General features: G+C 49.2%; 1 protein-coding gene across 9 annotated transcripts in view; it reads left to right on the top strand.

The window, feature by feature from the left end:
- Window positions 1-22,106, top strand: part of map3k7cl (map3k7 C-terminal like) — an 80,393-nt gene that overhangs the window by 26,580 nt on the left and 31,707 nt on the right. For all 9 annotated transcript variants that reach the window (XM_072260603.1, XM_072260601.1, XM_072260595.1 and 6 more), the window contains one exon: window positions 20,611-20,672. In XM_072260603.1, the coding sequence (XP_072116704.1) occupies window positions 20,611-20,672 (62 nt within the window). The remainder of the gene's footprint in view (window positions 1-20,610; window positions 20,673-22,106) is intronic.

Here is a 22,106-nt window from a genome sequence, read left to right as displayed (position 1 = left end):
TTATAACAGAGAATGAACCTCTGATTAGAAACACAAAGTGCTGGAAATACTCACCAGGTCAGGCAGCATTTGTGAAGAATGGATCCTTGAAGTGATCTTTGATCAGACCTGGAAAATGTTAGAGAGGAAACAAGATCAAATGATAAAAAAAATGGTCTTACAAGGAAAATGTAAATGATAATGGGAAAGTAAAGGAGATAGGTTTGGAAGAGGTGTGAATCGGATTATACTTTATACTTTATTGTCGCCAAACAATCGATACTAGAATGTACAATCATCACAGCGATATTTGATGAGCAGAAACATCTGAAATTACCGAAGTGAATCCAAAATGTTATTAAGTCAAAGGAAAGTGTGCTGCTCTTTGGGCGTCGTTGTAACAATGCAAGAAGCTGAGGAAGGAACTTCAGATTGGGATAGAGGATTGAAATGAAATGGAGCCAGAAGCTCAGGGTCATGTTTTGTGCCCAGTTGGAGGTGTTCTGTAAAGTAATTAGCCTGACCTTCCTCCTCTTGCATTGCCATCGATGATTAATGAAACTAATTTAAAAAGTAATAAATCAGCTTCACTTGCCGTCATGGGCAGAGGATGTAAAAGGAGATATGAGGGAAACATGTAAAATGCCATTGATAAAGAAGGGAGCTTCTCTGATGCTAATATAGAAGTGAAGATGGATTAGTCAGAACTGCACAAATAGAGCAAAATGGAAAAAAAAACAGAATAGAGCAACAGCAAAAGAATTAGATGAGAAGCCACACTCAGGTTGGAGGAACAACACCGTATATTCCGTCTGGATAGCCTTCAACCTGATGGCATGAACATTGACTTCTCTAGCTTCCGCTAATACCCCACCTCCCCCTCGTACCCCATCCGTTATTTATTCTTATACACACATTCTTTCTCTCTCTCTCCTTTTTCTCTCTCTGTCCCTCTGACTATACCCCTTGCCCATCCTCTGGGTTTTTTCCCCCCCTCCCCCTTTTCCTTCTCCCTGGGCCTCCTGTCCCATGATCCTCTCATATACCTTTTGCCAATCACCTGTCCAGCTCTTGGCTCCATCCCTCCCCCTCCTGTCTTCTCCTATCATTTTGGATCTCCCCCTCCCCCTCCAACTTTCAAATCTCTTACTCACTCTTCCTTCAGTTAGTCCTGACGAAGGATCTCGGCCTGAAGCGTCGACTGTACCTCTTCCTAGAGACGCTGCCTGGCCTGCTGCGTTCACCAGCAACTTTGATGTGTGTTGTTTGAATTTCCAGCATCTGCGGAATTCCTCGTGTTTACATAGATGAGAAGGAACGTTGTCAAGTGGGTGTTCGTGGCTGTACGATGGAGAGAGAGAGAGAGAGAGAGAGAGAGAGAGAGAGAGAGAGGGAGGGGGAAGGAGACATAGAAAATGGACTAGGTGAAGATGAGGGGAAAGTGGAAAATGGAGCAGGAATGCTGATATTTTCAAGTTCAGGTGAGAGCAGGGATAGTAACTGATCCAGTCATCTGAAAACAGTGTGAAGAAGAGAATTTCACCATAAAATGTGCCACAAGCACATTTGTAATGTAACTCTTCTTAAAATAGTATTAAATTTCTGAAAACAAGAGGAATTCTGCAGATGCTGGAAATTCAAGCAACACACTTTATCAAAGTTGCTGGTGAACGCAGCAGGCCAGGCAGCATCTCTAGGAAGAGGTACAGTCGACGTTTCAGGCCGAGACCCTTCGTCAGGAGTAACTGAAGGGTCTCGGCCTGAAACGTCGACCGTACCTCTTCCTTAAATTTCTGAATTGGCAAGGCCAGTAATGATTGCACATCTGTAATTGCCCTTGAGAAGGTGGAAGCAAGCAAGATTCTTAAACCACTGCATTCAATCTGCTGGAGACACTCCTACAGTTGGGGAGGGAGTTCTGAGAATTAGATCCAGAGACAATGAAGAGCTAGTATTATATCTCCAAGTCAGGATGGTGTGCGATTTCTCTAAGAACTTACAGGTGTGGCTGCTTCCATGTATTTCTTGTTCTTGACTGGCTTCATGATGAGGCTCATGAGTTTGAAGGGGGCCATAAGTATCCCAGGCAAGCAATTGTAGTGTATTTTGTAGACAGCAGGCACCGTAGTCACTGTGTGCCAATGGTGAAAGGAATAAATGCCTGTGATGGTGGGTGTGGTACTAATCAAGCAAGCTGCTTTGTCCGGGATGGTGTTCCTGAGAGTTATTGGTGATGTGCTCATCAAGGAAAGTAGAGAATTTCCACTTCTGATTAGTGCCAGATGGAAGGGTAGAAAGGCCCTGAGGCATCAGGAGTTGAGTCACTTGCTGGAAGATACCAAGCCTCTGACAAGCTCTTGTAACATGGTAATTTTTGTAGATTGTCTAGTTCAGTGTCTGGTCAATGTGGACCACTAGGAAGTCGATGGGGTGGTCAGTGACTAATTCCATTCAATTCTAGAGTTGGTGGTTAGATTCCCTTTTGTAACAGACAGTGATTGCCTCACACTTTTTGGATGTGAATATTAGCTGCCAATTATCATGAAAATGCAAAGTGAATGCCTTTTTTGGGTTTCCATGGCAACTCCTTTCTTTTGGAGGAAGTGAGTAGAGCCAAAGATAGTTCATTATTTCAACCAATTTTGAGTTATATCTTTGCCATGTAGTTTGCCAGCTGGTAGCTAAGCAGTTGTAAAAAATATAGATCTCAGTTTTTAGTATTTGAGACCGCATCAAATACCTAAGTCATAATTACTCAATTATTTGGAACAGGTATCAAAAAGCAGGTTCCAAAATAAAATTAAATTATCAGTCTCTAAAACTGAATGTTATTTTTCCTTAAGCTGATTTCTGAGAACTACCATAAATTATTGAAAATGTTTGAACCCTTCCTCCCATTCCAAATGAAGAAAACTGGGTTCCAACTACAGCTCTTGTCAGTAGAACGTTTGTGTTGGGGTCTGTTTTGACACAACCAATGTAAAATTAATTTAGTTTTATCCAAAAAATGCAGTTGACTCTTCAAGTGCATAGGAATATGTAAAAGTAGCAATTTTAATGATAAGGCATCTTTTCAGTTCTCAAATGGATCTGAGCCATCTTAGTAAGTCAGTGACAAGTATTTAAATGCAACTTTTTTTAGGCTTGTCCAAGAAAAATAATTTCTGTTTAAATGCTTTTAATAGAAATAATTAATCTGGCAAAGACATGCTCCATTAGAGTTCAGCTTTTAGGGATGTTCCCTAATCTTCCATCTTACACCGATATCGACATGTTTTACGATCAGTCACCCTAACATTACCCCAGCAACTGTACTGTTGTCATTACAAATCTTTATTATTTGCACCATACTGGCCATCTGGAGTATGATTCATCTATCTGTTTTTAGAATACTGATCTATTTTCAGCCCCCAGTAAAGAAAACCTGCAATCTACTGAACAAGTAAACAGACTGTGTTTTTTGAAACTGAAACTCTGTGATTTCTTATTGGATGTTAAAAAAGTGTTCGATTTTTTAACATGATGCTGGTATTAGTAACTGTCCTGTGGTGAATCAATGTCAAGCACCACCCTGCTGGAAATAGTTGTATGCCTTCACAGAGTGAACATCAGCTAGGCATTACTCTATTTCTATTGAGTGAAGTGTGACTAACTGCTTAGACATGACTCACACCAAAGAAGTGTATTTTTGATTTATGTTATAACCATAAATTTTCATCTCTAGTTATGGGAAATGTATCTATCTTTCTTGATAGTGCATATTTAAAAGTAAGTAATGCACAGTAACAGCATTTAACAGTGCCAGCCAGCATTAAGATTAGGGTTCAATTTCTGCCACTGTCTGTAAGGAGGTTGTATGTTCTCCTCGTGACTGTGTGGGTTTCCTTCGGGGGTTCTGATTTCCTCCCACATACATTCCAAAGACGTGCGTTAAGGTTACTTAACTCTGTGGGCATGTTTTGTTGGTGCTGGAGGTATGGCAAAACTTGTGGGCAGCCCCCAGTGCATTTCAGACTGTGTTGGTCATTAACGCAAGACAGCACATTTCACTGTAGGTTTTGATCATGTGACAAATAAAACTAATCTTTAGCTATTGTAATTAAGTTACTACAGACTTCTCGAAGTATATTAAAGGTGTTAAATTTGAAATCACCCTTGATACCTTAGATGTACTGTAAGATGTGGCACTGAGCTATGGACGTTAAGAATTGGCAAAACGTTTGATAACTTGCTGAATTAGCTTGTGTATTGTTGAAGCAGTGGGGGTATTTTAATTGGTTTAGCATTTTAGATTGGATTAGAGTGAAAGAAAATAACAAGTCATGATTCTCACTTTAAAATGGGATCCAGTGACCTCTGCTGGAAATGTCTGGAGTGCTGAGTGAAGATAGGGCTAGCTTCTGATATTGTGCTACAGCATTTGAAAATTACACTGACTTTGACAGTTTAAAGTCAAATGCAAAAGGTTACTTAGCCAAGTAATAACAGAGCTGTTGCAAAGAACCATACTTTGCAAACTGCTTCTTCAGAGGAAATGAATGAGCTTGTTGATTACTATCCTAAAATATGGGGATTTGTGCCTTAGTATGCATTTATTACTTTTAATGAAATGATGCCGTAGAAAAATAATTTCAGAGGAAAAAAATCCATAACGTTGTTTCAAATTGCATTCACCTCATCCCATTTATAACAAATTAGCCGTCATAAACATTCAATATAAAATTTACATTGTCCATTTCTGTATCATTGGTACACCATCGCTACATCTACAATATAAATTGCAACCACTCCCCAAGCTTCTACAGAAGCACTTCTCAAGTCTACAAACTCCACAAAGGCGGTCACTTCAAAATCAGTTGTTGAAAGAGGAACAGAGTTGAAGTTTCATGTCCTTAACTCTGGTTCTCTTTGCACTGACCTTTTTCATTTTATTTTTAAAAATTTCCGAACTTCTGCAGTTATTTAACTTTCATGGTCATTCGACTTCTTGGGCAGTGCCTCAGCAAGTAAAGTACCATCTGTGGTAGAGTTTATAGATCCCCCATAAGACTCTTCAGCTACTTCATAGCCCACAAAACTGTAGACTAGTTTATCCTTGATCCCAAGAGTCTTACAGGAAGCCACCCTGTATTCCAGACATCTTGTCCTCACCAGCCTCGCTGATGCCAGTGACTGGTCACAGTCATTGAATAAATACTTTATCTTGGGATCTGTTTCTTAAGCTTTTGGCAGTTTCTTTTCTCCGATTCCTCCTGAAAAGGCTTTTAATGTTTCTACATGAGCTCAGATTTCTCAACCAGGATAAATTTATTCAAAGTAAATTTATTATTGAAATACATAAATGTCACCATATACTGTGATTTCTTTTCTATGGTGGCATATACAGTAGGTACTTTAATAATAAATTTCCTTTGAAACTTTGTAATTTATCCTGGCTGGGAAATCTGAGCTCATATAGGAAGCAATAGGAAATTCAAGGCATTTAGCACCTAACAAATCTACAAAACTGAACAAATTGAATGAATAATTTAGATGACTGAACTGATGATTTTGTTTGGGTTGATTAGCTACAGAAAATTCAATAGATGAATTAAATTAAAAGAATACTGCCACAAATAATTTGGTTAATTAAGCAGATGTAAGTTATTTAAGTAACAAGAATGATATGACATGCATATCTATTTTGAGCAACACACACAAAACATTCGAGGAACTCAGCAGGTCAGGCAGCATCTATGGAGAAGAGTAAACTGTCGACGTTTTGGACAGAGACCCTTCTTCAGGACTGAACTTATCTTGTGTGATGGATTGGGATATGACACCTTGTAATGTGGTAAACTCTACTTTACATTATAATTTGTACTGTTTAATTTAAAATAGGCTGATTGTAAATGCCACCCACTCTCTTATCAAATGAAGCAACAATGATACCTGTAATCACACAAAATATTTGTGCAATCTTCATTTGGGAACAATGAAAATAAAACATTTTGCTGAAAGGACACAGAAGCCCAGTTTACATGATAAGCCACATGGGGGCGCTATTGCTAGATTGCACTGAGAACAACAGGTCTCACCCGAATAAATGACATCAAAATTGATTACTGTTTGCTTGGCGGGAGTATTCAACAAGGTAAACTAATTTCTTTACAACATTTACAATTAGTTTCAATACTTGGAAATTTGGCTATTATCCCCATTTTTTTTGTTACGTGGTGTGAAATAGCCTCTTAATTATGCAGTATTGATCTGTATATGGCACGATCATTATAAGCCATGATGGTACTACCCATCATTTTGGTATATTACCAGAAATAAATTCCTTTACTGTGGTCCTCACAGGAAAAGTTATGTTTTGGCAATCAATACTTAATTATGAACCATTAATATTAGAAGTCTGGAAAGTGCAGAACTCATGAGATTTCAATCCTAATGAAGGGTCTTAGCCCAAAACGTCTACTAGTTATTCATTTCCATAGACACTGCCTGGCCTGCTGAGTTCCTCCAGTGTTCTGTGTGTGGTTTAGATTTCCAGCATCTGCAGATCATCTCGTGTCTGAGATCTTAGTGAATGTTGTAAAGGCTGATTTACCAGAGATATGAGCTGCCGTGCCTTTTCTCAGAACTGGCTTATTTTAGAACTGTCTGTGTTTTTCTGAAATTACTTATTTCCCTTTCTCTGGTGTAGCTCTTACATAACCAAGAAAGTTTCGATAATATGACAGTATTCAACAGAAAAGGGAAGCGTAAGGATATGTGTTGAATGAAATTTGAAATGACTGCAATATTCAAACTTTAGGGCAAGTCAGAGGAATTCTATTAATCGAAAGTGTTCGTGTTTGTGGTAAACATAAGTGATGATAAAATTGATGGGTGTTGTGAAAAATTTGAATTTATGTGAACTCTTGAAATATTGAAGGTAAAAGTTGATTTTAAAAGTAGAAAGGGTTTGTTACTTTAACTCAGATTTGTTCAGTATAATATTAGGTATGCTTATTTTTGAGGGGGGAGTGGAATTCACAGATCATCATTTTTCTTCCCATTTTGTCCTATTTCACCTCTTCATGGTGCAGGCGGGACTGGTGAGGCTCACCCTCTAAATGAATCAGTGTGCGATTCCTTATTGAAAGTACATGTGAGCCTAGTCTCCACAACCTAGATGAGCTTGCCAAAACTCCTCCATCACTAAGCCATCACCTTTGCTCCCTGTTGAGTAATAATCTCCACTGCACAACTGGTATCCCTCCTCCTTCCCGGCAACTTCCTCAAAATTCAATTCTCTAATCTCATGCTGCTACTCTTGAGCAAGTTAACTTTTATTGCAGTGGCTACTTTGGTCTACCACTTAAAATGAATATTGCCATAACTCTGCTTTCTCCACTTGCCCTCTCTCAATTCCATGGTGACTTTGGCAAAGGATAGGAGGGGAAAGAAGGATGCTGAAATAGGGAGATTTTTCCATACCTGCTTTCCCCCATTATACCTGCATTTTTGCAAGGTAAAGTTGACATCCTTGTGAGGGATGAAGTTTCCAATCTGTGTGCCCATTAACATTTCTGGATCTGAAATTGGACAGTTAGTTTCCAGGGATGTCCAGAAGCTGATATTGTCTAACAGTAAATCTAATTTTGCTGGGTTTTGCCTGCAGTTTAACTTCTGGTGTCTGTCAATATTAAGTGCCAGTCAGCTCCAGGACTCGCATGCAAATCCAAAAGTCCAACAGTTCTCGGCAAGGTTCTTGATAAGATTCCCCAGAATTTATTTTGTGGAATTTGCTCTGGAAATTTTTGTTGTATTAAGCCTGATGCTGAATCCACCAGCACGTTCTTTTGCAAACAGCAGGAATTCTGCAGATGCTGGAAATTCAAGCAACACACATCAAAGTTGCTGGTGAATGCAGCAGGCCAGGCAGCATCTCTAGGAAGAGGTACAGTCGACGTTTCAGGCCGAGACTCTTCGTCAGGACTAACTGAAGGAAGAGTTAGTAAGAGATTTGAAAGTACCTCTTCCTAGAGATGCTGCCTGGCCTGCTGCGTTCACCAGCAACTTTGAAGCACGTTCTTTTGCTTGGGATTGCAGGGCTGTGGAGATGGAAGAGATGTGTTAATGGAGCTATTTTTTAATTACTCATGATTTTTTTTTAAATTTTCTAAATATTTAATAGTGTTTTAGTAGATTATTTAAATTTTAACAGTTTGAAGTTTTCTAAATGTTAGAACATTCATGGGCATTTGTAAGCCTAGCAAAGTTTGGCTGGAGTTTTGCTGGCTCAGACCACCTTTCAAAGTAGTTTTGTGGGTTAAGTTATTTCTGCAGGGTTCCAAGTTACTCTATTCTTTTGTCAGGAGCGTCCACCTGGATGGGCATTCCGTCAAACTTGGGGTTTCCCATCATATACCCCTCCAGGATGTAACATGGCAGGTTTAGACTGGGTGTACCACACAGTTTCTCGTTTCTGCTTATCATCCTGCTTAGGAGGAACCTGCACCTTCTCAAAAGCAGGGTGAATGGACAAGATTTCAAAAAATTCTCTCCATTTCTCTCCTTGCCTGCTCCCCTGAGTCTCCTCACAATGGAAGTATTTGTTCCAACGAGAATAGAAACTTCACATTTTTCAACCAGATCCGGGCAGACTGAAACTGGCATGTCAATAGTCTCAGTTACCCCCAACATTTGCTTCGGAAAACTCCAGTTTCAATGACAAGTAACCATCGTACGGGTACTCATTAGTGCTAAGCTGCCAAATGTCAAGGGTACTGACCGGTGTCAATGGTGAATTTGTCAAATACTGGCTGTAAAAGGATCGATAAAGCACAGTAACTTGAGAACCTGTGTCAAGTATGGCTCTAGCAAAAACACCATCAATCTGTAAGGAAACATCAGAGCTTGGTCCCAATAAACCTTCAGGAACGGTGGTTTCCATTTTAGTATTTCACTTGATTCACTGATTAGAACGCCTCCTCTCCGAGATCCCAGCCCGTTCGTTTGCTGGGTCCCTCTGTAGTTTTACCTTTTTTCTTCTCTGTTGTATTAACCGCCGACTTACTTTTCTAAGATATTACTGTTTCTCACAGTCTCGCTTGAAATATCCATCACCTCCACAGATGTAATAGAAAATACTGGTCACCTCTCTAGTCAAGAGACTCTTCAGCAGCAGTCCTCTGCATCATAAGTCCTGCAGGTTGGTCGGGTTTCCCAACGGACATGTCACGTTTAGCTGAAACAGCAGTAGACATCCATCGAGCAAGTTCAGCTCAAACATTTTTCACCTCATTTCTCAAAAAATCTATCTCTGTGGCTTTGGGGGTCACTTTAGCAGCAGAGGCTGTCACTGAAGACAGCACTCAGCTTTTGGAAATGCCTCACTCCTCAATCATGTTTTCCTGCTCTCTAACTTCTCTGAGTAACTCACTAAAAGGTGGAGGAGGGTGCATCTTGCGGGCCATTGAATACATAGAGCAATCGCATCATGTGACAACACTCCCTTCACAACTTGCTCCATCCACAAGCAATCAGATAGTTGAATGTCTTCTTTGTGGCACAAACAATGTAGCAGTTTCTCAAACCTGAAAAGGTAGGCAGACAGCTTCTCTCCTTCCCCTTGGAATGTGTCCCTAAATTTCATCCTAAGATTGGCTGCACTTTGAGCAGTGCACCCTCTCACCCTCTCACCTTTTCACACCCTCACCCTCTCACCCTCTCACACCCTCACCCTCTCACCCTCGCACACCCTCTCACCCTCTCACTCTCTCACCCCCTCACCCCCTCACCCTCTCACCCTCTCACACCCTCACCCTCTCACCCTCTCACCCTCTCTCACACTCACCCTCTCACCCTCTCACACCCTCACCCTCTCACCCTCTCACCCTCTCTCACACTCACCCTCTCACCCTCTCACCCTCTCACTCTCTCACCCTCTCTCACACTCACCCTCTCACTCACCCTCTCACCCTCTCACCCTCTCACTCTCTCACTCTCTCACCCCCTCACCCCCTCACCCTCTCACACCCTCACCATCTCACCTTCTCACCCTCTCTCACACTCACCCTCTCACCCTCTCACACCCTCACCCTCTCACCCTCTCACCCTCTCTCACACTCACCCTCTCACCCTCTCACCCTCTCACTCTCTCACCCTCTCTCACACTCACCCTCTCACTCACCCTCTCACCCTCTCACTCTCTCACTCCCTCACCCCCTCACCCTCTCACCCTCTCTCACACTCACCCTCTCACCCTCTCAGCCTCTCACTCTCACACCCTCTCACCCCCTCACCCCCTCACCCCCTCACCCTCTTACTCTCTCACCCTCTCACACCCTCACCCTCTCACCCTCTCTCACACTCACCCTCTCACCCTCTCACCCTCTCACCCTCTCACTCTCTCACTCTCTCACCCTCTCTCACACTCACCCTCTCACTCACCCTCTCACTCACCCTCTCACCCTCTCACTCTCTCACTCCCTCACCCCCTCACCCTCTCACCCTCTCTCACACTCACCCTCTCACCCTCTCAGCCTCTCACTCTCACACCCTCTCACCCCCTCACCCCCTCACCCCCTCACCCCCTTACTCTCTCACCCTCTCACACCCTCACCCTCTCACCCTCTCTCACACTCACCCTCTCACACTCTCACCCCTCACCCCCTCACCCTCTCACCCCCTCAGCCTCTCTCACACTCACCCTCTCACCCCGTCACCCCCTCAGCCTCTCACCATCTCACTCTCTCACCTTCTCACCCCCTCAACCCCTCACTCTCTCACCCTCTCACCGTCACACCCTCTCACCCTCTCACCCCCTCACCCCCTCACCCTCTCACTCACCCTCTCACACTCTCACCCCCTCACCCCCTCACCCTCTAACCCTCTCACCCTCTCTCACACTCACCCTCTCACCCTCGCACCCTCACACTCTCTCACCCCCTCACCCCCTCAGCCTCTCACCCTCTCACCCTCTCACGCTCTCACTCTCTCACCCCCTCAACACCCTCAGCCACTCACCCACTCACCCTCTCACCCTCACCCCCTCACCCCCTCACCCCCTCACCCTCTCACTCTCTCACCCTCTCACACCCTCACCCTCTCACTCTCTCACTCTCTCACCCTCTCACCCTCTCACACCCTCACCCTCTCACCCTCTCTCACACTCACCCTCTCACACTATCACCCCCTCACCCCCTCATCCTCTCACCCTCTCACTCTCTCACCCTCTCTCACACTCACCCTCTCACCCTCTCAGCCTCTCTCAACCCCTCAGCCCCACAGCCTCTCACCCTCTCACCCTCTCACCCTCCACCCCCTCACCCTCTCACCCTCTCACCCCCTCACCCCCTCACCCTCTCACCCTCTCACTCTCTCACCCTCTCACACCCTCACCCTCTCACCCTCTCACTCTCTCTCACACTCACCCTCACACCCTCTCACCCCTTCACCCCCTCACCCTCTCACTCTCTCACCCTCTCACCCTCTCACACCCTCACCCTCTCACCCTCTCTCACACTCACCCTCTCACACTATCACCCCCTCACCCCCTCATCCTCTCACCCTCTCACTCTCTCACCCTCTCACACCCTCACCCTCTCACTCTCTCACCCTCTCACTCTCTCTCACACTCACCCTCACACCCTCTCACCCCTTCACCCCCTCACCCTCTCACTCTCTCACCCTCTCACCCTCTCACCCTCTCACACCCTCACCCTCTCACCCTCTCTCACACTCACCCTCTCACACTATCACCCCCTCACCCCCTCATCCTCTCACCCTCTCACTCTCTCACCCTCTCTCACACTCACCCTCTCACCCTCTCAGCCTCTCTCAACCCCTCAGCCCCACAGCCTCTCACCCTCTCACCCTCTCACCCTCCACCCCCTCACCCTCTCACCCCCTCACCCCCTCACCCTCTCACCCTCTCACTCTCTCACCCTCTCTCACACTCACCCTCTCAGCCTCTCACCCTCTCACCCTCTCACCCTCTCACCCTCACACCCTCTCACCCTCTCTCACACTCACCCTCTCACACTATCACCCCCTCACCCCCTCATCCTCTCACCCTCTCACTCTCACCCTCTCTCACACTCACCCTCTCACCCTCTCAGCCTCTCTCAACCCCTCAGCCCCACAGCCTCTCACCCTCTCACCCTCTCACCCTCTCACCCTCCACCCCCTCACCCTCTCACCCCCTCACCCTCTCACCCTCTCACCCTCTCACCCCCTCACCCCCTCACCCTCTCACCCTCTCACCCTCTCACTCTCTCACCCTCTCACACTCACCCTCTCAGCCTCTCAGCCTCTCAGCCTCTCACCCTCTCACTCTCTCACCCTCTCACCCTCTCACCCTCACACCCTCTCACCCTCACACCCTCACACCCTCTCACCCTCTCAACCTCTCACTCTCTCATCCTCTCACCCTCTCAACATCTCTCACACTCACCCTCTCACCCTCTCTCACACTCACCTTCACACTCACCTTCTCACCCTCTCACTCTCTCACCCCCTCACCCTCTCACCCCCTCACCCTCTCACCCTCTCACCCTCTCTCACACTCACCCTCTCACCCTCTCTCACACACACCCTCTCAGCCTCTCAGCCTCTCACCCTCTCACCCCCTCACCCTCTCACCCTCTCACCCCTCACCCTCTCACCCCCTCACCCTCTCTCACACTCACCCTCTCACCCTCTCACCCTCTCTCACACTCACCCTCTCACCCCCTCACCCCCTCAGCCTCTCACCCTCTTGCTCTCTCACCCTCTCACCCTCTCACCCTCTCACCCCCTCAACCTCTCACTCTCTCACCCTCTCTCACACTCACCCTCTCACCCTCTCAGCCTCTCTCAACCCCTCAGCCCCACAGCCTCTCACCCTCTCACCCTCTCACCCTCCACCCCCTCACCCTCTCACCCTCTCACCCTCTCACACCCTCACCCTCTCACCCTCTCTCACACTCACCCTCTCACACTATCACCCCCTCACCCCCTCATCCTCTCACCCTCTCACTCTCTCACCCTCTCTCACACTCACCCTCTCACCCTCTCAGCCTCTCTCAACCCCTCAGCCCCACAGCCTCTCACCCTCTCACACTCTCACCCTCCACCCCCTCACCCTCTCACCCTCCCACCCCCTCACCCCCTCACCCTCTCACCCTCTCACTCTCTCACCCTCTCACACCCTCACCCTCTCACCCTCTCACTCTCTCTCACACTCACCCTCACACCCTCACACCCTCTCACCCCTTCACCCCCTCACCCTCTCACTCTCTCACCCTCTCACCCTCTCACACCCTCACCCTCTCACCCTCTCTCACACTCACCCTCTCACACTATCACCCCCTCACCCCCTCATCCTCTCACCCTCTCACTCTCTCACCCTCTCACACCCTCACCCCTTCACCCCCTCACCCCCTCACCCTCTCACTCTCTCACCCTCTCACCCTCTCACCCTCTCACACCCTCACCCTCTCACCCTCTCTCACACTCACCCTCTCACACTATCACCCCCTCACCCCCTCATCCTCTCACCCTCTCACTCTCTCACCCTCTCTCACACTCACCCTCTCACCCTCTCACCCTCTCTCACACTCACCCTCTCACACTCTCACCCTCTCACCCTGTCAGCCTCTCTCAACCCCTCAGCCCCACAGCCTCTCACCCTCTCACCCTCTCACCCTCTCACCCTCTCACCCTCCACCCCCTCACCCTCTCACCCCCTCACCCCCTCACCCTCTCACCCTCTCACTCTCTCACCCTCTCTCACACTCACCCTCTCAGCCTCTCACCCTCTCACCCTCTCACCCTCACACCCTCTCACCCTCTCTCACACTCACCTTCTCACACTATCACCCCCTCACCCCCTCATCCTCTCACCCTCTCACTCTCACCCTCTCTCACTCTCACCCTCTCACCCTGTCAGCCTCTCTCAACCCCTCAGCCCCACAGCCTCTCACCCTCTCACCCTCTCACCCTCCACCCCCTCACCCTCTCACCCCCTCACCCCCTCACCCTCTCACCCTCCTACTCTCTCACCCTCTCTCACACTCACCCTCTCAGCCTCTCACCCTCTCACCCTCTCACCCTCACACCCTCTCACCCTCTCTCACACTCACCTTCTCACACTATCACCCCCTCACCCCCTCATCCTCTCACCCTCTCACTCTCACCCTCTCTCACACTCACCCTCTCACCCTCTCAGCCTCTCTCAACCCCTCAGCCCCACAGCCTCTCACCCTCTCACCCTCTCACCCTCCACCCCCTCACCCTCTCACCCCCTCACCCTCTCACCCTCTCACCCTCTCACCCCCTCACCCCCTCACCCCCTCACCCTCTCACCCTCTCACCCTCTCACTCTCTCACTCTCTCACCCTCTCACACTCACCCTCTCAGCCTCTCAGCCTCTCAGCCTCTCACCCTCTCACTCTCTCACCCTCTCACCCTCTCACCCTCACACCCTCTCACCCTCACACCCTCACACCCTCTCACCCTCTCAACCTCTCACTCTCTCATCCTCTCACCCTCTCAACATCTCTCACACTCACCCTCTCACCCTCTCTCACACTCACCTTCACACTCACCTTCTCACCCTCTCACTCTCTCACCCCCTCACCCTCTCACCCCCTCACCCTCTCACCCTCTCACCCTCTCTCACACTCACCCTCTCACCCTCTCTCACACTCACCCTCTCACCCTCTCTCACACACACCCTCTCAGCCTCTCAGCCTCTCACCCTCTCACCCCCTCACCCTCTCACCCTCTCACCCCTCACCCTCTCACCCCCTCACCCTCTCTCACACTCACCCTCTCACCCTCTCACCCTCTCTCACACTCACCCTCTCACCCCCTCACCCCCTCAGCCTCTCACCCTCTTGCTCTCTCACCCTCTCACCCTCTCACCCTCTCACCCCCTCAACCTCTCACTCTCTCACCCTCTCACACACTCCCTCATCCCCTCACCCTCTCACCCTCTCACCCTCTCACCCTCTCACTCTCTCACCCCCTCAGCCTCTCACCCCCTCACCCTCTCACCCTCTCACCCCTCACCCTCTCACCCCCTCACCCTCTCTCACACTCACCCTCTCACCCTCTCACCCTCTCTCACACTCACCCTCTCACCCTCTCACCCCCTCAACCCCTCACTCTCTCACCCTCTCACCCTCACACTCCCTCATCCCCTCACTTTCTCACCCTCTCACCCTCTCACCCTCTCACTCTCTCACCCTCTCAGCCTCTCACCCTCTCACCCCCTCAACCCCTCACTCTCTCACCCTCTCATCCTCTCACCCTCTCACCCTCTCACCCTCACACCCTCACACCCTCTCACCCCTCACCCTCTCACTCTCTCACCCTCTCACTCTCTCACACCCTCACCCTCTCACCCTCTCACCCTCTCTCACACCCACTCTCTCACCCTCTCACCCTCTCACCCTCTCACTCTTTCACCCCCTCAGCCCCTCAGCCTCTCACCCCATCACCCTCTCACCCCCTCATCCCCTCACCCTCTCACTCTCTCACCCTCTCACACCCTCACCCTCTCACCCTCTCTCACACTCACCCTCTCACTCTCTCACCCTCTCAGCCTCTCACCCTCTCACCCTCTCACCCTCTCACCCTCTCACCCCCTCACCCTCTCACCCCCTCACATCCTCACCCTCTCACCCTCTCACCCCCTCACCCCCTCAGCCTCTCACCCTCTCACCCTCTCACACCCTCACTCTCTCACCCTCTCACCCTCTCTCACACATACCCTCTCAGCCTTTCACCCTCTCAGCCTCTCACCCTCTCACCCCCTCACCCTCTCACCCTCTCACCCTCTTACCCCCTCACTCTCTCACCCTCTCACTCTCTCACTCTCTCACTCTCTCACCCTCTCACCCTCTCACCCTCTCACTCTCTCACTCTCTCACTCTCTCACTCTCTCACCCTCTCAGCCTCTCAGCCTCTCAGCCTCTCACTCTCTCACTCTCTCAGCCTCTCTCACACTCACCCTCTCACCCCCTCACCCCCTCAGCCCCTCTCACCCTCTCAGCCTCTCAGCCTCTCACCCTCTCTCACACGCACTCTCTCACACTCACCCTCTCACCTTCTCACCCTCTCACTCTCTCGCCCCCTCAGCCCCTCAGCCTCTCACCCCCTCACCCTCTCACCCCCTCACCCCCTCACTCTCTCACTCTCTCACCCTCTCACCCTCTCACCCTCTCACTCTCTCACCCCCTCAGCCCCTCAGCCTCTCACCCCCTCACCCTCTCACCCCCTCACCCCCTCACCCCCTCACTCTCTCACCCTCTCACCCTCTCACCCCCTCACCCTCTCACCCTCTCTCACACTCACCCTCTCACACTCTCACCCTCTCACCCTGTCAGCCTCTCTCAACCCCTCAGCCCCACAGCCTCTCACCCTCTCACCCTCTCACCCTCCACCCCCTCACCCTCTCACCCCCTCACCCCCTCACCCTCTCACCCCCTCACCCCCTCACCCTCTCACCCTCTCACCCTCTCACTCTCTCACCCTCTCAGCCTCTCACCCTCTCAGCCTCTCACCCTCTCACCCTCACACCCTCTCACCCTCTCTCACACTCACCCTCTCACACTATCACCCCCTCACCCCCTCATCCTCTCACCCTCTCACTCTCACCCTCTCTCACACTCACCCTCTCACCCTCTCAGCCTCTCTCAACCCCTCAGCCCCACAGCCTCTCACCCTCTCACCCTCCACCCCCTCACCCTCTCACCCCCTCACCCTCTCACCCTCTCACCCTCTCACCCCCTCACCCCCTCACCCTCTCACCCTCTCACCCTCTCACCCTCTCACTCTCTCACTCTCTCACCCTCTCACACTCACCCTCTCAGCCTCTCAGCCTCTCAGCCTCTCACCCTCTCACTCTCTCACCCTCTCACCCTCTCACCCTCACACCCTCACACCCTCTCACCCTCACACCCTCACACCCTCTCACCCTCTCAACCTCTCACTCTCTCATCCTCTCACCCTCTCAACATCTCTCACACTCACCCTCTCACCCTCTCTCACACTCACCTTCACACTCACCTTCTCACCCTCTCACTCTCTCACCCCCTCACCCTCTCACCCCCTCACCCTCTCACCCTCTCACCCTCTCTCACACTCACCCTCTCACCCTCTCTCACACTCACCCTCTCACCCTCTCTCACACACACCCTCTCAGCCTCTCAGCCTCTCACCCTCTCACCCCCTCACCCTCTCACCCTCTCACCCCTCACCCTCTCACCCCCTCACCCTCTCTCACACTCACCCTCTCACCCTCTCACCCTCTCTCACACTCACCCTCTCACCCCCTCAACACCTCAGCCTCTCACCCTCTTGCTCTCTCACCCTCTCACCCTCTCACCCTCTCACCCCCTCAACCTCTCACTCTCTCACCCTCTCACACACTCCCTCATCCCCTCACCCTCTCACCCTCTCACCGTCTCACCCTCTCACTCTCTCACCCCCTCAGCCTCTCACCCTCTCACCCTCTCACCCTCTCTCACACTCACCCTCTCACCCTCTCACCCTCTCTCACACACACCCTCTCAGCCTCTCAGCCTCTCACCCTCTCACCCCCTCACCCTCTCACCCTCTCACCCCTCACCCTCTCACCCCCTCACCCTCTCTCACACTCACCCTCTCACCCTCTCACCCTCTCTCACACTCACCCTCTCACCCTCTCACCCCCTCAACCCCTCACTCTCTCACCCTCTCACCCTCACACTCCCTCATCCCCTCACTTTCTCACCCTCTCACCCTCTCACCCTCTCACTCTCTCACCCTCTCAGCCTCTCACCCTCTCACCCCCTCAACCCCTCACTCTCTCACCCTCTCATCCTCTCACCCTCTCACCCTCTCACCCTCACACCCTCACACCCTCTCACCCCTCACCCTCTCACTCTCTCACCCTCTCACTCTCTCACACCCTCACCCTCTCACCCTCTCACCCTCTCTCACACCCACTCTCTCACCCTCTCACCCTCTCACTCTTTCACCCCCTCAGCCCCTCAGCCTCTCACCCCATCACCCTCTCACCCCCTCATCCCCTCACCCTCTCACTCTCTCACCCTCTCACACCCTCACCCTCTCACCCTCTCTCACACTCACCCTCTCACTCTCTCACCCTCTCAGCCTCTCACCCTCTCACCCTCTCACCCTCTCACCCTCTCACCCCCTCACATCCTCACCCTCTCACCCTCTCACCCCCTCACCCCCTCAGCCTCTCACCCTCTCACCCTCTCACACCCTCACTCTCTCACCCTCTCACCCTCTCTCACACATACCCTCTCAGCCTTTCACCCTCTCAGCCTCTCACCCTCTCACCCCCTCACCCTCTCACCCTCTCACCCTCTTACCCCCTCACTCTCTCACCCTCTCACTCTCTCACTCTCTCACTCTCTCACCCTCTCACCCTCTCACCCTCTCACTCTCTCACTCTCTCACCCTCTCAGCCTCTCAGCCTCTCACTCTCTCACTCTCTCAGCCTCTCTCACACTCACCCTCTCACCCCCTCACCCCCTCAGCCCCTCTCACCCTCTCAGCCTCTCAGCCTCTCACCCTCTCTCACACGCACTCTCTCACACTCACCCTCTCACCTTCTCACCCTCTCACTCTCTCGCCCCCTCAGCCCCTCAGCCTCTCACCCCCTCACCCTCTCACCCCCTCACCCCCTCACTCTCTCACCCTCTCACCCTCTCACCCTCTCACTCTCTCACCCCCTCAGCCCCTCAGCCTCTCACCCCCTCACCCTCTCACCCCCTCACCCCCTCACTCTCTCACCCTCTCACCCCCTCACCCTCTCACCCTCTCTCACACTCACCCTCTCACACTCTCACCCTCTCACCCTCTCACTCTCTCATTCCCTCAGCCTCTCACCCTCTCACCCTCTCACCCTCTCATCCCCTCACCCTCTCACCCTCTCACCCCCTCACCCTCTCACCCTCTCACCCTCTCACCCTCTCACACCCTCACCCTCTCACCCTCTCTCACACACACCCTCTCAGCCTCTCACCCTCTCACCCCCTCACCCCCTCACCCCCTCACCCTCTCACCCTCTCACCCTCTCACTCCCTCACCCCCTCAGCCTCTCACCCTCTCACCCTCTCTCACACACACCCTATCAGCCTCTCAGCCTCTCACCGTCTCACCCCCTCACCCTCTCACTCTCTCACTCTCTCACTCTCTCACCCTCTCACTCTTTCACTCTCTCAGCCTCTCTCACACTCACCCTCTCACCCCCTCACCCCCTCAGCCCCTCTCACCCTCTCACCCTCTCAGCCTCTCAGCCTCTCACCTTCTCTCACACTCACTCTCTCACGCACTCTCTCACAATCTCTCACACACTCACCCTCTCACCCTCTCACCCTCTCAGCCTCTTGCCCTCTCTCACACTCACCCTCTCACCTCCTCACCCCCTCAGCCCCTCAGCCCCTCAGCCTCTCACCCTCTCACCCTCTCACATGCACTCTGTCACACTCACCCTCTCACCCTCTCTCACAATCTCTCACACACTCACCCTCTCACCCTCTCACCCTTGGTGTCCAAAGATTATGGAAGATGGCAACACAGCTACATAATTGGTTAGGAAGGCATATGGAATACTGGCCTTCATTACTCTGGGCGTTGAATAAAAGAGCAGGAGGTTTCTGCTCAATCTTTATAAAACACTGTTCAGACCTCAGCTGGAGCACAACATGTAGTTCTGGTTACCACACCTTGAGAAAGATGTGATGGTGCTGGAGAAGGTCCAGTGGAGACTCAGCATATGTTGCCTGGAACGAGGTGTTTTAGTTATGAGGAGAGACCAGGTTTGTTTCCTGCGGATCTGAGGAAGTTAAGAAAGGACATGACTGAGGTAAATAGTACTGGGAGTGTTTTAAGGGAGTAGACTGTAAGAAACTTCTCCCGCGTCAGAGGTAGGTAAACTAGAGGACATAGATTTAGGTTAAAGGGTAAGAGATTTAGATGGGATCTGGTGGCAGACAATTTTTACCAAAAGAGTGATGAGTACCTGGAATGCAGGCTCTGAGAGAGTGGTGGAAGCAGAGTGGCAGACAGCATTTCAGACATGTTGAATTATCTAGTCTGTGGGTTCCATACTGGAAAATGGGGTTATTATGTATGGATGGCTTATTCCAGGCTGTGTGACTCTATACAGTTTAAAGTATTACACACATGGATAATTTACTCAGAAAATGGAGTTAATACAAGAAGTGGTAAAAAAGAAACTACAACAACTATTCCAAATAAAAGTATGAAAATTGCAGTGCACTAGTTAAGTAGTTGTGTATAAGATATGTGTATAAAGCAATCCCGGTACAGCAGTGTGGTTGCCATGTTGATTGACGGGGGAATTACCCAATCATCTTCACTCTATCTAGCTATAACGTTGTTAGGAAATGTCGTCCTCACAGTATTGGGAAGCATTGGGCCAGTGTGCACTTATATTATTTCTTTTAATGTAGGGAAATAGAGGATCAACTCTCGCATTTGCTTTCATTCAGCAACAGGAAGAATAATGACCCTGGGCAATGATCAGACTAGGAAGCAATGTTCTTCCAGTTTTAACAAAAATAATTAACATCTTCTCTGCTGTAAATTCAGTACTGTGTGCTTCACCTTTCCTGTTCCTTTATCTTTACCTAGAATTGAATATCCCTGATGACTTCATTCCCAATGTTTATCTTCAACTTGATCAGCACCTCCAGGTAAAGCGCTTTGAATTGTGTTTAATTTAAAGAATAAGAGACTATAATTCTTGTCACCCCAACAAGCAATATTAATAGGCTTGTTCCTGTTAAAAGTATAAAACACTTGGATCTAATATTAATAAAAATGTGAATTTGTACTTTATTATCTGGATAAGTGGCTAAGTTCAGAACAATAGAAAATGTTCATTTTACAATATCAATACTTAATTTACACATCGGGGAACTTATAGGGAATATTGAAGGTAACTGCAGATCAGTTCATGTTGACTCCTTTAGTCTAATCCAGACAGCTTGGCGTTTTACGTTGCCCCATAAAGATAACATTGCTAAATTTACTCCCTTCAGTGAAATCGAAACTTTCCACTTTGGGGGTGTAGAAAGTCAAAAGATTGTTATGTCTGCTTTTATATCTTTTGCATCTAGTAAGCTTTCAGTAGAAGTTAATGTGATCACAGTTTTTGTCACAGAGTTCACTGCAGGGACTCACCCACTACTGGTCATTTTGAAAACCTTTTGTTTCAGTTGTTTAACCCTGGGATAAGTCGGTACACAGAATTGGTCACTTCATATCATTCTCACTAGCTGAATATGTAAAATTTCTGGGAGAGCCACACTGATACCAGCCCATCTTTATAGCCTGGGCAGTCCATTAAAACAAGCGAGAAAAAAAAACACACACTTTCTGTAGCTATTTGAATTTTAATTGTGCTATTTTAATGAAAATAGAATAAATTATCTTAATCCAGGGCACTTATTCCATACATTTGCCCTGAAATGCTAAGGTAGTACATTAACATTTACAAGTATGTCTTTTTTGTGGAAAAATATCCACAACATTAAATAAATGGAGGAGGAAATTAATGACCTGAAATTATCAGGTTGATTGGCTAAAAGTTTGTTTGAAGAGGTGGTTTCAGTGTGTGGTTGTTAAAGGAGGAAGCTGGGGTAAGAATACAGAGGAAATTAGAATGGGAATTCCAGAGTAAGAAAACTAAGACTGTAAGTGGGCAGTTGAAGTGTGAAGGGAAGGGGTTTGTGTATAATGCCGCAATCAGAGGGTGAACATCTGGACTATATTACAGAGGAAAGGAAAAGAACGGTCATAATGGGGATTTAGACATATGTGAGACAATTGACCAAGCAGTGTGGCAGTATTTACAACACAACACCCAGCTGCTAAACTGAATTCATTCACACAAAATATTTACATCTTCTGTCATATGTTATCAGCATAATGTATTCATTTTAGGTTTATATTTCCTTATGACATAGAAGGAGGCCATTTTGGTCCATTCAATCTGCACCAACTCACAATCCCATCCCCACACCAATTTTTCCTGTAAAATATTGTGGTAACATTCCATCAAATTTCCACTCCCTCTCCACCTGAGGCTCTACCCTACCATTCACCTTCACACTAGAAGCAATTTA

The sequence above is a fragment of the Mobula birostris genome, chromosome 6 (genome assembly GCF_030028105.1).
Source record: "Mobula birostris isolate sMobBir1 chromosome 6, sMobBir1.hap1, whole genome shotgun sequence".
In the NCBI taxonomy this organism is placed as follows: domain Eukaryota; kingdom Metazoa; phylum Chordata; class Chondrichthyes; order Myliobatiformes; family Myliobatidae; genus Mobula; species Mobula birostris.
The sequence above is the reverse complement of the archived record's forward strand: the minus strand, read 5'-3'. Positions and strand labels throughout refer to the sequence as shown.